This window comes from Pagrus major, chromosome 1 (assembly GCF_040436345.1).
Source record: "Pagrus major chromosome 1, Pma_NU_1.0".
NCBI lineage: Eukaryota > Metazoa > Chordata > Actinopteri > Spariformes > Sparidae > Pagrus > Pagrus major.
In genome coordinates, this window is record NC_133215.1 from 17,721,867 (window position 1) to 17,738,958 (window position 17,092).

Sequence of the window (17,092 nt, forward strand, 5' to 3'; positions counted from 1 at the left end):
CGTGTGAAATCCCTTCTTCTTTCTCCTACTGCCTCTCTCACACACTCAGGAGTACACCATGTCGGCTGTAAGTAACACACACACACACACACGATTACACACGGTTCTTGCGTCAACTCCGAATCCCTCAACTCTCTCCTCCTGAGCCGGCCTCTGACCTTTGACCTCTACCACCACAGTGACCTTTGCCCCCCTCTGTGACTCTTCCTTGTCTGTGTACAAACAAAAACAATACGATTCATAGCATCAACATTTTGTCACACAGAGGTTCATGTGCTTATTCTCTTCGTGAGTGTGTGTGTGTGTGTTTGTTGTTACATGTGTGTGTTTGTGTGTTTCCTAGAAGTCTGGGCTTCTCTTGCCTTCAGTGCTGCTGTAACTCTCCTCCCACTCCTCTGTAACTCCTGCTCTCGTCTGTGAATTTAGATGTGTTTAGGTGTTCTAGTCTCTCCTCCTCCTCTCCTCCTCCTCCTTATTATTGCACCTTATCTTTAGCTCCTCTCCTCTCCTCTCCTCTCCTCTCCTCTCCTCTCCTCTCCTCTCCTCTCCTCTCCTCTCCTCTCCTCTCCTCTCCTTCACTCCTATCTATCCTTGCAACTCCTCCTCCTCACCCCCTCTGTCCTACTCCTCTCATCCTCACCTTTTCTACTCCCCTCCTTTCCTTCACACCCTCTCCCCTCCTTCTCATACTCTTCTTCCCTTTCCTCCCCTTCTATCCTTCTCATTGTTGCCTCCCTTCCTCCTCCTCCTCCTCCTCACCTGCAGCTTCACTCCTAATCATTTAATCTCCCTCTCATCCTTTCTCCCTTTCTCTGCCCACCTTTCCTCTCCTCTCCTGCCTCATTTTCTTTCTCACCCTTTTTTTCTCCTCTCCTTCTTATCCTCACCTTTCCTCCTCTTCACCCCTCCTCTCCTTCTCCTTCTCCTCCTCCTTCTCACATGCACCTCCTCTCCTAGTCATGTCAGACCTTCTTTTCTTCCCCCTCCTCTCAGTTTCTCTCCTCTCTCTCACACTTTTCTTCTCCTCTCCTTCTTATCCTCGCCTTTCCTCCTCCTCACCCCTCTTCTGCTCCTCTCATCCTCCCCCTCCTTCTTATATTCTCATTGCCTCTACTTCTCTCCTCCTCCGCCTCACCTGCGCCTCCTCTCCTATTCATTGAGTCTCCCTCTCATCCTCCCCTCTCCTTTTCTCCCTGATTCCTTGACACTCCTTTCCTCTCCTCTCATGTCATCTCCTTCTCATCCTTTTATCCCCCTCTCCTTTCATTTTCTCTCATCTCTCTCTCACCCTTTCCTTCTAATCCTCCCTCTCTTCCACCACATCCTCACCATCCCTTCCCTGCTCCCCACCTCTCCCTCCTTCCCCTCTCCTCCCTCTGTCCTTCCCTCCCCCGTGTTCCAGCGGAGGAGCAGTCAGTCAGCAGGTTGTTCCTTTGTGCTTGATCTAACCATGTGGCTGCCAGGTTCCTATAGTGGAACATGGTTCTGTCAAGCACCATGGAACGGCCCTGCAAACCCTACAGCAAGGCCACGACGCAAGAGACAGCAGTCTCCCGTCACCCCGCAACCTCTGTGTGTGTGTGTGTTTATATGTGTGTTTATGTGTGTGTGAGAGGGAGAGCATTTTTATGCTCTGATCTGATTTGTGACGCTGTTTTGTTTGTGCTGTGGTTTCTAACACTAACACTTGCTTCGTAGTCTGACAGGGACTGAAAACCTCTGATGTTTTTGTTCTCGCGTGGATGAGTGTGCGCCTGTATACATGTCTTGATCTCGACAGTTTACGTGTCTCGAGTCATGAACTTGGCTCCGCTGAGGCCGTGATACACATGCAGCATTTTGAGGTAATGCTCAGGGGGAATCGCTGCATACAAACATAATCAACAAGGGTTTTTTTGAAATGTCCATTTTGATGAGATCAAGCGGCTCCTCTGCACCACCTCAAAATTCTTCCACTGTGTCGCGGTCTTCACTTTGGCCAGCCGCTGTGTTTTTGTGGAACCGGTACCAGTAAATGCTGGGGTTCGACTCCCGCATGATGAGGGCTTTCAGTGACGTCCTGCTTGTGATTGTGACCAGGTACGGAGGATTACCGCAGTAAGCTAGGAGGGGACTGCTTCGCCGACTTGGCCTGCCCCGAGAAGTGCCGTTGTGAGGGCACCACAGTCGACTGCTCCAACCAGAAACTCACCAAAATACCAGATCACATCCCGCAGTACACTGCAGAACTGTGAGTCATGCTGTATTTGATTACTACAAAGTGTATCCACGTGTGCGATGTAGAGGAAACCTCGCTTCGGCTCTTCTGTTGTTCTCTGTCTTTGTCTCTGACCACCTCCTCTCTCCTGTTTCTAGGCGTCTGAACAACAATGAATTCACTGTGCTTGAGGCGACGGGGATCTTCAAAAAGTTGCCTCAGCTGAGGAAGATGTGAGTCAGACATGTTGTGAACATAACGGGTACAAAGCGTTGCACGTGGTTGTCAGGAAGTCATACAGAGGTCACACAGAGAAAACTGTGATTGTACTCAGAAATTAAAATCAACCATGTGTATTTTTCTTCATATTTCTTCTTTCCTGCTTCCCTTCCTCGCAGTAACCTGAGTAATAACCGTATCACTGACATCGAGGAGGGGACATTTGAAGGGGCCTCAGGGGTCAATGAGCTGATTCTGACCTCCAACAGACTGGAGAACATACACCACCGCATGCTGAAGGGACTCGGCGGCCTCCGCACACTGTGGGTACACACACAGGGAGGGCTGGGAAGTAACAGATTACATGTAATAGAATGTGAAGGAATAACAGTTTCAGTGTTATGACGTCTATGTTGAGGAGACATTTACTGAAGTTAGCATGCTAACCAGCTAACCCCGGCCCGTCCTGGTCCGAAGCTCCTGTGCTAGCGGTGTAAGCACCAACACTTTGCTTCAAGCTCACTGTTCAGACCTAGCTGTACGGATAAATGAGCTAACTAGCTAATGGTAGCTAAAGCTAGCAGCAGCTAGCGGTTACCATGGTGATATGCTGCCTCCTTTTTGTTCTGCGTATTAGTTTGACAGGTGGCCAATTCTTACATATTGCACATTTTAAAGACAAAAATGTTTTTTTGGAATCCAATGGATTACTTACCGGCCACATCATCTGTATTCAGTAACTGACTTCATCTCAAAATAATCTGTGTGTGTGTGTGTGTGTGCAGCATGCTGAGGAGTAACCGCATCAGCTGTGTGAGTAACAGCAGCTTCGTGGGATTGAGCTCAGTGCGTCTCCTGTCGCTCTACGACAACCAGATCACCTCCATGAACCCAGGAGCCTTCGACACGCTGCACTCCCTGTCCACGCTGTGAGTACACACACTCGGACACACACGTGCGCATGCGTATGTACGAAAAACAAACACACACAAAAACACTCTTCTTTTTGTTCTCCAGCAACCTTCTGGCCAATCCCTTCAACTGTAACTGTCACCTGGCCTGGCTCGGTGATTGGCTGAGGAGGAAGCGTATCGTCACTGGTAACCCTCGCTGCCAGAGTCCTTATTTCTTAAAGGAGATCCCCATCCAGGATGTAGCTGTCCAGGACTTCGCCTGTGAAGATGGTGAGATAGGGCAGATTTACATTTTCCAAGGTCTTTTTAAGATATGCAACATCTGCAGCCCTGACAATTTTTCATTTTTTCATCACCACTTTTCTATCATCCTTCCTCCCCTCTCCACCACTCCATCCGTCTGTCCTTCCCTGTCAGGTAACGATGAGAACAGCTGCTCTCCGGTGCTAAGGTGTCCAGCAGAGTGTTCCTGTCTGGACACTGTGGTGCGCTGCAGCAACAAGGGCCTCACCACGCTGCCCAAAGGCCTGCCCAAGGAGACCACTGAACTGTGAGTTAGAGACCGAAACATCATTTAGTAACTAAGTGGTATAACGATTTTACAAGGCTGCCGCACTGGACCTCAGAGAAGACAGAGACAGAGAAAGACACTAGCCATGTTTCCATCAACATATATTTATTGTTTTTTGAGGTGCTGTGCAGTCTGATGGCTGAAAATCTGACGCAGTGTTTCTTTGGTGTAAGATATAAGTCAGGCTGGTGGAGACAGGTAGTCCATCTGCTGTCCTGTCAGCACCTATGGATAGTTCTGAGGACAGTGAAGCTGTAGCAGAGGTCAGGGTCGTTGTGGATTGCAAGAATAAACACATCAGCACGCGGGTGTGAATTTGAGATAAGACCAAAATTGACATGGAGTTGCTGCCATTCTAGCATCAAAGTTGTCCGTCTCAGAAAGCTTCAAACTGCACATTTGAATCAGTCTTTTAACTAATCGAAGCTGCATTTGGTCAGAAAAACACGTGAAAAACCTCAGCGCACGGGCTTACAGAGACACAGGTACACATACTGAAGGCTTACAGAGGATTATATTCCAATCCAAAACACACAAAACCCCTGATGATCCGAAAATTATAGCCCTAAATTAAACATCAGACAGCAGGTGTGGTGGTGTTTTCTCTCATTTCACAGTTTCTCCTGTGAGCTTTCTCCAATATTAACAGAGACTTAATTAATACGCCGGATTAATAGCACATTGTCACACAGTGAAGGAGATAGGTCTGCAGTCGTGCATGTGTGTGATTGTGTGTGTGTGTGTGTGTGTGTGGGTGTGTGGTTACACTGTATTAGGATGCCTCCTGTGGGGATATTAAACTCCTTTGTTTATTATGGCTGTAGCTATAATGACTGCTCACTCCTGCAGATGAGGAATTTCCCACATGGTTAAATAACTTCATTTTCTCCCTTCTCATTTTCTCTCTCTCTTTCCAAATCCTCCTGACATCCTCCATATTTGTCTTGTCTCCTTCTCTCTTGTTTCCAAACCTCCTCCTCCTCTCTGTCTGTCTCTCAGGTATCTGGACGGTAACCACTTTACTCAGGTTCCTGTGGAGCTCTCCAATTACAAACACTTAACGCTCATGTAAGTCTCCCACACATGACCTGAGCAGACAGACACACACTCAGACATTAATTCATAAATCGGAAAGCAAACACACTTTTAATGAGGATCGTGACTTGGCCGGTGTTTTCTGCTTTTTAAGACCAAAACTAACCGACTGGCGTTCAAGCAGATTTCTGTGTTGTTTCACTTTTCATGTGGCCCTGATGTGGGCGTGACAACCCGAACATATAGAGCACAGAGGAATATGCACTGTATATAGTCTGCGTGTATGTGTGCATTTGTTTGAGCATGTGTTGACAGTGCTGCCTGTGTGTGTTTTATGTATCTGTTATCGTTTCTTTTTCAGTGATTTGAGTAACAACCAGATCAGCACGTTGTCCAACCACAGCCTCAGTAACATGTCCGAGCTGCTTACCCTGTGAGTCTGGCTTTACATCAGTCCCTTTGCAGTGTGTGTGTGTGTGTGTGTGTGTGTGTGTTAGTGAATGTGCGTGCGTGTGTGTGCTGGCTCAGAGAGAAGAAGCCCTTGATAAAATGGAAGCAGTAATCAAATAAGCGATTGTGTTGTGTGTTGTTGCATATAGCATATTTTTTTGTTTTTTATAATAACAGGAAAAACTTTCGGAACACAGTCCATTAAGACAACAAACTTTAATGCAAAAACAACAAAACAACAATTGCTAATAAATAATACAGGATAAAAAACAAAACAGTTAAGGAGTGGAAGTGAAGTCAGATTTTATTTTTATAGTCCAAAAGCAGAAGCTTCAGGGGGCTTTACAAAGCGTAGGAGAGGAACTAGTTTGGGGACAGAGAGGAAAAACTTCTATACATCAATAAGTTGTTTCCAGTTCGACTTAAATGTGTAAATGTAGAGTGAAATTGCCTCCGAAATGCACATAAAAATCTGACCAACAGGGCAAAAATAATCCCCCATTGCATCCAGGATGTGGACAGCGTGTGTGTGTGTGTGTGTGTGTGTGTGTGTGTGTGTGTGTGTGTGTATGTGTGTGTTTGCTCGACTGCTTTGCTCAGTGGAATGAAGTTATAAACAGGATTGTGCTCTGAACTACGGTGCTGCATTTGAAGATATCTTGAGGAAGATGTCTGCATTTGTCTCCATGTCAACATGTTTATTCTGTGTGTAAAGAATCCTGAGCTACAACCGCCTGCGGTGCATACCAGTGAGGGCGTTCGACGGGCTCAAGTCTCTCCGTCTGCTGTGAGTAGCCGTCTCGACACACGCGAGCTGGTGGATAACTCTGAAACATTGAGGCAGTCCAGACATTTACCATCCAGACTCTTCTCTACATTTCTGTGCCCCCTCCTTCTTTCTCTCGCCCTTTCTCAGGTCTCTCCATGGTAACGACATATCAGTGATACCAGAGGGAGCCTTCAAAGACCTGTCATCGCTCTCCCACCTGTGAGTAGCATCAAAACACACACACACACACACACACACACACACATATCACTGTTCATGTCGTTCTCTAGGATTGAAGTGGCCACGCTTTAATCTTATAGAATTGCAAAATAAGGAAAACATATTATCATGACAAAAGAGATTTTTTCTCATCGTCTGAAAGGAAAATGTCTGTTTGGTGAGGCTTGTCCGTGAATGTATCAGGCTGCCAAATGTAACTGAGCAACAAACCAACCAACAATCTCCAGCTACTGTACCTTCTCTGTTCAGAGTTACTCCTGTACCCTTCTATAGTATTGGCAATAGATCCATTAAGGGGTTTTTTTGCAGAATAATTGATTTTGGGGGAAATCTGCTAAATTGATTTACTGCTTAACAGGTTTTACAGCACAAAAACACCCACACTTAGGGGAAGTCTCCAGTGCAGAAACTCTGCATTCAGCACGTGTGTGGACGCTTTGAATCAATAATAAAATGAGGACTGAATAACTGACTTCAGACACTAAAAAAACTTTTACTTTGCTCAAGGGGTGGAGGGAAAAATCAGAAATTTAGTGTTCGCCTTAACAACAACAACAATACAACAATAATGTCCAACTCAGTGGTGAAATATTCATGTTCTAAGCTAGGCTACTACTTGAGTTTTGGTGAGGATGGTTGAGCGTGAGCAGAGATAATGGCAGTAAATTCATGGATCATTATAGATACGCTCTGTTTTGAAGTCAAGCTGAAATAAAATATGCAATTTTGGATGGATGGAAGTGAAAGACGATGCCCTGATGCAGTGCTCGTGTCCGCACCAGGGGGCTCACTAAGATCAGCACCACGGATAGCGCTGGTGACGGGCTGCTGCTTTAGTTATATCCCACCGCAGCCCACGAGCCTACCCACAACATACTACTAGCCTGGGAACCAGAGCCCGACCGATCCTTGATTTTTGGTGCTGATACTGAGGGAGTAACAGAGCTCAGATATCGATATATTGTTTGACAGACGCGCATTTTTTGCAATAATCCTTCAAATGCAGTTATCAAACGCTTTGCTGACAAAGATATGTAACAGATGCAGCATATTTTACAGTTCAACAATAAACTTTATTGTCTAAAATAACATTACTGAATTAAAACAGTAAACTTCAATCGCTAAACGTAAGTTTTCACGCACCAGAACAGATATATCTGCGATAGTATCAACCAACCTATAATCAGTCATATTAGACTTTTTTTGATGAGACATAATGCAGTTAATAGTAAGTTTTTTGAGAAATACTTCCACCAATAAAGTTAACGACATGAGCTAGATGCTGTCAATCAACCCCACTTTAGTCTCAGTTATTTATAGTAGAGATGTTTACTACAGATTCACTCTTAATTTGACAGTGATGTACAACTCAGCCTGTAAGTATTTAGACGTCGAGCCAGCTGTTGTTTTCCAGCACATCAGATCTGAAATGGAACAAAGACTTGAGGTTAAAATGCAGATTTCTTTCCTTTTATCATAACTGAACATCGCTCTCTCTCTCTCCATCTGGCTGGCAGGGCTCTGGGCGCCAACCCTCTGTACTGTGACTGCCACATGCAGTGGCTGTCAGACTGGGTGAAGAGCGGCTACAAGGAGCCTGGCATCGCCCGCTGTGCCGGGCCCGGTGACATGACCGACAAACTGCTGCTCACCACGCCTTCCAAGAAGTTCACCTGCACAGGTAAACATACACTCACGCACATGCAGTACTGTAGCACAGGAATACCTAATACACGCACATGCCAACAGATTTACAGTACATATACTGTACTATACACACGTGTCCTTTATTAGCTTTCCTTCAAACAAAAGGGTTATTCAATGCCACCTCACCAAGAATTCAGAACTTTTCTCAGTTCATGTCATGGATTTTCTTGAAAAAATCATGTAAAAACTTGTAATTTTTTAATGACTTTTTAAAGTTTGGTCGTCTAAGCTTCTTAATTTCATCATTTTAGTGATTATTTGTATTTGCCCTCACCAATCGCTCACTTTTCACTGATGAAACTTTGTCCTGAACATTTCAATTTCACCGAATTCCTATCTCCACTAGTTTTCACTTTCTTGCAAATGTATGTTGATTCTGTGTAGTATTAATGTAGTTCTATCACATCTAGAAGTTATAACGTCCTGCTTAAAACATTGAGTGACACAGATCTTGATCAATAATACAAAATAAAAAACAATAGCTTTGGGGGGAAAAAAACCCTGTTTTAAAGAGAGTTTTAATCTCCTAAAATGAATTATTTAAATTTCCTAGAAAGTCTTAATATTCATTCTGGACATATCAAAAATGAAAAGATGTTATATTACACCTTCATCATTTAATAATTTTCTGAAATTAGCTACTTTTTCATACTTTTTAGTGCCTGTAATATCACATTCAGTGGTAGATATTTTTACTGTGTTTCTTCAAGTTTCTTTATCTTTGAGTTATACCTTTTGAGCCTGTTTTCCATTGGGTTCAGGAAATGTGTGAGTTGCAGCTTATAAGGGCTTTTTAGTTTCATATTAGATGAAGTCATCTTGTTCCATGTGTCTAGACGAAGTATTAATCTTAGTTCCTGAGCTCAGTACACATTATTTTATCATTCCTAAAACTAATTTCTCTGTTTCAAATCACTAAAAAGCTGAAATTTAGCTCAAAGGGACAAACTTCAAAACACATAACTAAAAGAGTATTAAGAGTAGTAAGAGCTTTAAGATTTGGCAGATTAATTTAAGTTTTTATATTATATTATATTTACATTTTTTCAAGAACATCTGTGACATGAACTGGGAGGGCCGAGGTGAGCTGATGTGGATTGACCAAAAAGCGTGTTCACACACACTTTCCATCTAATATACACACACTTGATGAGGACTCTGATAGGAGACCACAAGTTGCCATTTGCAAATCGATGTCACTGTCTAACCTGTATGTCCAAAATGTCTATTTTTGATAATTCAGTAAGTTTTTACAGGTTTTTTTTACCCAAAGAAAATAAGATGCAGCCACAAAAATCATTCCGTTTATCTGAAAACCTAAAAAACATTTCCATGGTTTTCATAGGACAGCAATGAAATGTTAATATTTAAATTTATATAATAACTCTAAAATCCACAGATTTGCTTGTGAACGTGATTTTGGCTGTAACTCATCATACTGCAAACTGCTGCTGACTATCATTCACTATGAATCCATGACTGAAACCTATTTTTAACCTAATCTAACTGACGCACTGTAGAAGTCCCGGGGCCTTGTGGTTTTCTGGTGCCAGGTAAAGTAGCCAATCAAATCCTGGTATACTCCCTCCTCCGTCTCTCCTCCTTCAGACAGTCCCAGCCCAGTTTTCCTCATCCTATGAGCCCTGAACATACTGAACCGCTCTTCTTCCCTTTCAGCCCTCGTGTCCTGACCGGCATTGCGTGTCCCGACTATTGATGTCCTGTCATGTAATATGAGAATATATCCGCTGTAAATGTCAGGGCCCTGCAAAGAACAACTTTTAATAGTCTTATACACAAGTTTTCAAGTGGGTACCTTTTATTATACAATAGGTATTGTTGTTGTTTTTTTCCCTTTTTCTGTTCCAGACAATTTGTTACTCAAATGTCTCATTTTCTTCTCACAAACTGCCAATATTTCAAAAGCACAAAAATTGGACTTCTGAAGATGGAAGGTTTAAGCAGGATCCTGATAATGTACAGCTGTCTGAGTGTATGTCAACCTGTGTGTTGTACCTCGTCTTACTCCCCCACATGTAGAGCATTATACAAGTGTAAGTGTTTTTTGCTTATGTGTATGTGTTGGTGTGTTTGCGTCACACAGGTCCAGTAGATGTGAGTATCCAGGCTAAGTGTGATCCCTGCCTGTCCAGTCCCTGCAAGAACGATGGCACCTGCTCCAATGACCCAGTGCACTACTACCGCTGCAGCTGCCCCTATGGATTCAAGGTGCACACACACACACACACACCTACATATGGAAAGTCAAAAGGGTCTTACAAACTTGCTCAAGAGTCTTTCATAAATACCAAATAGCATTTTCCGTCATCAATTAACACTTGTAATTAATGTTTGTTGTGACTTTCACTTGCTTTTTTTTTTTGTGTAACATGAAAATGATGTGGACCCAAATACAAGACACACAAAGGCAGAAAGTTGAAAACAAAAAGTGAGCTTTAATAATGAAGCTGAAGTCCAATATGCAAGCAACAAAACAGACAAAAACAGGCTCGGGCAAATCGAAGAAGGACCAAAGAGAAATACAAGAAAACTAAATTAGTACAGACCAGAAGCTCTGGGAACACAGGCAGGAATCCAAAAACACGAGGAGCAACACAGAGATACCGTGAATAAAAACAGATGGACTAACAAAGACAGAGGGAAAGACAAAGACTTAAATACACAAGGGAGGGAAGACAAGTAAGAGGCAGATGAAACTAACAGGGCACAAAACAATGCACACCAAAGATAAATCCACCACAATAAAACAGGACATACCTAAACCAAAAACCCAAACCACGACAGCTTGAGTGAGTGAAAATGACCCTATTGGCTTTCCATCCTCCATACACGGTATAAACATACACACACAGGTAGAATATTCCTGTTTCTATTTGAATGTCAAGGGGATAAGAGAGTCCTATCTCTGAGAAGACAGATGCAAATCCTGTTGTCTTTGAAAGCACTAACTGTTTATATGTGTTTGCATTTAGGGGCAGAACTGTGAGGAGCCCATTCATGCCTGTATTAGCAACCCATGCCTGAACGGTGGCACCTGCCACCTGAAGGAAGGAGAAGGGAGCAACTTTTGGTGAGAGATTATTCAACAATATTTTTATCTTTTGCTGCCTGGTTAATATTTTCCAACTATTTCTATACAATGTCTCATGTGGCTCTGCAGGGAGGTTTCTTAAGTCTGAAAAATTATGATATCCCAATGATGTCATTAAAGTAATCAGAGATTATTTTCTCAAGATATCAAATTTACCACAGAAATCCTGAATTACTGGGCTGCAGGGTTTAAAAAACAAGAGTATTAACAGGAAAGAAGCATTTCACTAATACCGCTGTTGAGCTGTATTACGGGAATCGTAGGCTCCACCCTTTTAATAGCTTGACCCATGTCAGGAAGTAAAAGTCTGAATATCTCAGGCCCCGTTGCACTTGTTTTGTCCTTTCTTCTCTTAAATCTGTCTCTTGTGAGTGCCCCAACATAATGGAAGTGTGATGCTAAATTGCTTGAGTGCCCCTTTAACATCCTAATTACCAGGAGGGCAGCTCTTTGAATTACTCTCTGCCACAGTGTTTTTAAATGCTACGCCGAGGGAGCTGTTAAGCAATAAATTTCCTAATTCTACACATAAAGGCTTAACACGAATACCGTGATTAAACCAGTTATTCAAACCACCTCTGTGGAAGTGAGGGCAAAAGTGAAAATGTTTGTTTAGTCCGCTGCATTACAAAACACTGAGTGTGTAGCTAGGTAAGGTGACTTAAAGGGTAATTCCACCCATTTTACACATTAAAGTGTGTTTACAGTTCTGGAGGAGCACTTCTGCATATGTGAAAAAAGTAGTGTAAAGCCTTTTGTGGCTCCAGAGGAAGCTGCATGTAATCTGATAAATTGCCTCCAGTGATGTCACAACTGGCAATGTTGCATTATGGGTAATGTAGGCACCAGGTTTTGAAAAGCAGGCCACAGGTCTAGCATCATACTCCTTATAAAACTGTAGGACTCCATGTATTCTTCTTCTTTTTATAAAAACCTGGTGTCTACATTACCCACAATGCAACCTAGTCACTTTATACTACTTTTTTCACACATGCAGTAGTACTCCTCAAGACCTGTAAACACACTTTAATTTGTAAATTGGTGGAGTAACCCTTTAAGCAGCATTGCAAGATTGAAAGAAAGAAATATTATTCATGCTCACCTTCGTTCCAGGTCATAAAGAACTGATATATTCCTTAATGTTTACCTGAAAACAAACACATAAGCATCTAAGCACACTGCTACAGAGCTTGTTTAGAAACACGGAGGTTTAGTGAACACCAGGCATCAGTTACCAGACATTAGATACCAGTAAAAACCAGTGAACCAGCGGTTACTGAGAAGACATTAGTGCACCCTCTGGAGATAATTCCATCAATGATGCTGCCGCAGCACTAATGACAGGTGGGAATGAGTGTACAGGAGGTAAAGGCCTCAGGGGACCACTTGTGTCCTCAGTCTGTCTCTGAGCTGGACAGCCCTGCTGTGAGAATCGCCTTCTCTTCATTAGGCTGTTTAGTATTAACAGGAGGGGAGCCAACGCCTGTCTGCAAGCTCTGGGCAGATTTTAACCTCCCACACAGACAATTAGACCTACCCTCCTGCACAGCGTCTCCTGTTTCTCTCCCTGTCTCTTCTCTTGTCCTCCCTCCGTCTTTCCTGCTACTTTTATACACACACATATATATATATATATATATGTACATATATATATCAGCCGTCTTCTTCATGTCTGTATTTCCATCTTTGCACGGTTTCTTTTCTTTCTGCGGTGCAAGAGGAGGCGGAATATTCATCGTGAAGAGCTGTCGTCGACTATATAATGAGATATTAATCTAGCTGAGTGTGTGCCGCATAAGAGCTCTTTATTAGATCCATAATATACCACTCTTTGTGTGTGTGTGTGTGTGTGTGTGTGTGTGTGTGTGTGCAGTAATAAACCTGAGTAGTAGTTACAGAGTTAAGGCACGCTCACGTTAACAGAATAATGACTCTCTACTGGGGATATGTAGATGGAGCTGACACTGCTGTTATGAGCTCTGTGTGTGTGTGTGTGTGTGTGTGTGTGTGTGTGTGTGTGTGTGTGTGTGTGTGTGTGTGTGTGTGTGTGTGTGGTCTTTATGCTAAGCGATCTGTATGTGGTCCTATACGTGGTTATTCTTTCCCACCTGCTCATGGGTGTGTGCATCTGTGTGTGTCCCTGCGTTCTCAGGTGTGTGTGTCCAGAGGGCTTTGAAGGCGACACGTGTGAGATCAACATTGATGACTGCGAAGATAACGACTGTGAGAACAACTCCACGTGCATCGATGGAATCAACAACTACACATGCATGTGCTCACCAGAGTACACAGGTAACACTTCAGCCCGATCTGTATTCCTAGTTCAGATCTTTCCCTCGAACAATTTGTACCAAAATAACCGAACACAAAAACACGGGACTCTCCGGCATATGATGCTCTAGGTCAGGGGTTCTCACAGTTTTGATGTCCAGCGAAGTAACAATTGATCTATTTTCCTTGAAACCTCCTCCTCAACCGTACAGCGCTTTTTTGGTGGTTGCTGCTCCATCTTATTAAATTGCAAATATGTCTACCGACTACCACCATTGACCTGTGGGCTGCACTTTGAGAACCCCTGCTGTAGGTTTATGTTCTGACCACCACTTTGAATTATTTCAACCGCATTTGTCTGTTTTGGCCTTGCTCAAAGACTACAATACCCATGAGCCCCAGCCGTCAGAGCCTGTCAGATTCAGAGCAAATTCAAAATGTTCTGTCAGTGTAGCTGAGAACAACAGATTGCACCGTAGCCACTGAATTTGTCAAAAAATTGATCCACGGCTCACGTAAAATGATTTTTAGCTCATTGATTGGATGTCTGTCGCCAAAATGCACTTTGGGTGTTGTAGTTAACATCCACTTTAAAGCGTTTTCGGTACACAGGCTTTGACTGTACCAGATAGTTTCTAACACAGTTGTTCATCCTTTGTACAAATGAGTTTAATGCTGAAGTAGCTGAAGAAGTGCTCCTGTGAGTTAATGGGAAAAATACATGGGACTTATTAAACAGCAGACAAATCACATTCAGTTGTAACTAACACTGGTCTGTTGCTACTTGTTTGTCTGCTTTTGCACTGTGCTAATCATCTCTGACTGCTAACCTTTGTGGCGGTGTTCTCTCTCTGTCTTTCTGTGTCTCGCTGTCCTTGTGTCTTTTTTTTCCTGTCTCGCTCTGCTTTCTATCATCTGTCGTCTCTGTTTTTTTTTTGTGGTTGCAGCTGCTACCAATGAGGTGGAGAGAGGTTAGTCTGTTCTTCTCTCTGTCCCTCCTGTCCCTCTCTCCTTCTGTCCATCCTTTTCCTTCCTTCCCTCATTTCCTGTGCTTTCTCCATGCTCCCTAGAAATTTTGATATTCAGCACCACAGATTCAATATACTGTATCCATGTTAGCAGTGCATGTTATTGATGTTCAAACAGACTGCTGAGTTTGTAATTCATCCTCTCAGATATCTGGGGAAATCTGCTTGCTGCTTTGTGCCTGTTTGTCGTGACCACACTAAGGTCAAAGTGAACCGTGTCATAGTATTCCAGGAAAACATTTTTAATTTAGAGGAGAAGAAAATCCTCATGAAAAGACGAAAACCAACGACTTGTTTGTGTGTTTCAAAACCTTCATTCACAAATAAGAATACATTGAGCAAATATGACTTCTTCTAAGTAATATATGTGGCACAGTTAGCATGTAATTATTCCCAGAGTGGACTTCCTTCTGTCAGGAGTATTCGTTTATTCCCTCGTGCCTCATCAGCAACTCGTTTGGAGTTTCATGAACGTCGGGATACACACGGGAATATCATCAGGAATATGACATTGGCAGAGATGAGATCATTTATCAGACCAGCGTGTTAGTCCTCACCACGAGAGAGTCATCCATCATCAGGAAACACACCCAAGCAACACAGACACACACTGCAGTACAGATACACACAGAGATGAACTAGCAGAAACACTGTGAGCGAGGTGTTTTCTGCTATAATCTCACTTTGTTTATTTATTGTTTTTGTTGATAGTATGCAAAGTATTAAAAATGTGTTGTTTTGCATGTGTGTGTGTCTGTGTGTTGTCTGTGTGTGTGCATGTTCCTAGGGGAGCTGTGTGAGGAGAAACTGGATTTCTGCGCTCCAGAGCTGAACCCATGTCAGCATGACTCAAAGTGCATTTTGACCCCTCAGGGATACAAGTGAGTGGACTACACACACACACACACACACACACACACTCATGCACCTACACAAATGCAGGGTTGGTACATTTAGCCATGATTTCTTGTTTCTGTCCCACAGGATTTTAGTACTACCATTTTTTATACCGAAATAAATTAGATGCTGGTTTTTCCCTACAGAGATAAGCAGTATGCGTGTACGTGTTTGTGTGTATGTGTGTGTGTTTGTGTGGCGGCGAGGCGTTGGGAGTGTGATTTTGTGAGTAAGATTTCCTGTCCAGATTTTATCAGAACCTTTCTTAACTTTTACTCCCTTGCGATGTGCACTGTGGTCAGCGCAGTTAGTGTGTGTGTGTGTGTGTGTGTGTGTGTGTGTGTGTGTGGGTGGGTGTGTGTTCATAAAGTTATTAACACTTAAACAAATGATGTCTGGGAAACAGTCCTCTTCATCAGGAATCTCTCTCCAAAAAGCTTTCATTACCAGGATCCTACTTTTCTTCTGTATTCTGGCACCAGGTCAAGATCAGGAGTGTGTGTGTGTGTGTGTGTGTGTGTGTGTGTGTGTGTGTGTGTGTGTGTGTGTGTGTGTGAGTGTGTGTGTGTGTGTGTGTGTTATTATTATGTACTCCAAACAGTCTGGGTCAAGAGGGAACGGCTAATGTTAAAATGTCTTAAACATAAGCAATTAAAACCAAATCCACCCACAGGGAGATAATGTTTATTAAACTAAAAAACAGCAAGAAGACCTCTGCTCAGTCTGAGGATTAAAGTTCAGCATCAACAAACATCCCTGTCTCATTTTTTGTACCTGTGTGTTTGTGTTTTAGGTGTGAGTGCACTCCCGGCTATGTCAGTGAGCACTGTGAGCTGGATTATGACGACTGTGAAGAAAACAAGTGTCAGAACGGAGGTCAGTGCATTGACGCCGTCAACGGATACACCTGCGTCTGTCCAGAGGGATACAGGTGAGGTGCACACGACCCCAGCAGGAGCTCACACACACCACTCTTTTAAAACATTTCTAATTGATTTAAATTTCAAGTACAGTTACTTGAGTAAATGTACTTAGTTACATTACATTACTGCTTAGCTTAATCTCATATTTAATCACCATCATTCTCATAATCTAAAACAATGATCTACACACACACACTATTTCAGGCTAAATATATTGAATGTGTGTGTTTGTGTTGCAGCGGGTTATTCTGCGAGTACGCTCCCCCGATGGTCCTTCCTCGCACCAGCCCCTGCGACAACCACGAGTGCCTCAACGGGGCGCAGTGCGTTGTCATGGGAACGGACCCCCGCTGCCAGTGTCTCCACGGCTACGAGGGTGAGAGCTGCGAGACGCTGGTCAGCGTCAACTTCGTCAACCGTGAGTCCTACCTGCAACTTCCCTCCAGTCTCCTCGCACCAGAGACCAACATCAGCCTACAGGTGAGAGTTGGGACCATTATTACTGACGCACTGACACTCAGACAGTACTTTAACGTTATAGCTAGTTGAGGTGGAGCTGATTTAAACGCTTTATATACTCTCGGTGTTTAACTCAAGTTAATTACAAATACCATAAAACTGTACTTAAATACAGGACTTGAGTAAATGTACTTAGTTATGTTCCACCACTGTTATCAGGTTAAAAGGTGATATGTGAATGTGGTGAAAAAGCTTGTTTCTGCTGCCCCCAAGTGGCCAAAAAAATGGTTATTGCATAGT

The 17,092-nt window shown here is 43.2% G+C and overlaps 1 protein-coding gene across 2 annotated transcripts in view; it reads left to right on the forward strand.

Annotated features, from left to right (window-relative positions):
• The window catches only part of slit2 (slit homolog 2 (Drosophila)), a 91,960-nt gene that overhangs the window by 70,428 nt on the left and 4,440 nt on the right, over positions 1 to 17,092 (forward strand). For both annotated transcript variants that reach the window (XM_073476954.1, XM_073476945.1), the window contains 17 exons: positions 2,080 to 2,230; positions 2,356 to 2,430; positions 2,596 to 2,739; positions 3,202 to 3,345; positions 3,434 to 3,600; positions 3,748 to 3,880; positions 4,901 to 4,969; positions 5,298 to 5,369; positions 6,102 to 6,173; positions 6,303 to 6,374; positions 7,913 to 8,076; positions 10,207 to 10,331; positions 11,096 to 11,193; positions 13,367 to 13,506; positions 15,301 to 15,394; positions 16,204 to 16,341; positions 16,573 to 16,813. In XM_073476954.1, the coding sequence (XP_073333055.1) occupies positions 2,080 to 2,230; positions 2,356 to 2,430; positions 2,596 to 2,739; positions 3,202 to 3,345; positions 3,434 to 3,600; positions 3,748 to 3,880; positions 4,901 to 4,969; positions 5,298 to 5,369; positions 6,102 to 6,173; positions 6,303 to 6,374; positions 7,913 to 8,076; positions 10,207 to 10,331; positions 11,096 to 11,193; positions 13,367 to 13,506; positions 15,301 to 15,394; positions 16,204 to 16,341; positions 16,573 to 16,813 (2,099 nt within the window). The remainder of the gene's footprint in view (positions 1 to 2,079; positions 2,231 to 2,355; positions 2,431 to 2,595; positions 2,740 to 3,201; positions 3,346 to 3,433; positions 3,601 to 3,747; positions 3,881 to 4,900; positions 4,970 to 5,297; positions 5,370 to 6,101; positions 6,174 to 6,302; positions 6,375 to 7,912; positions 8,077 to 10,206; positions 10,332 to 11,095; positions 11,194 to 13,366; positions 13,507 to 15,300; positions 15,395 to 16,203; positions 16,342 to 16,572; positions 16,814 to 17,092) is intronic.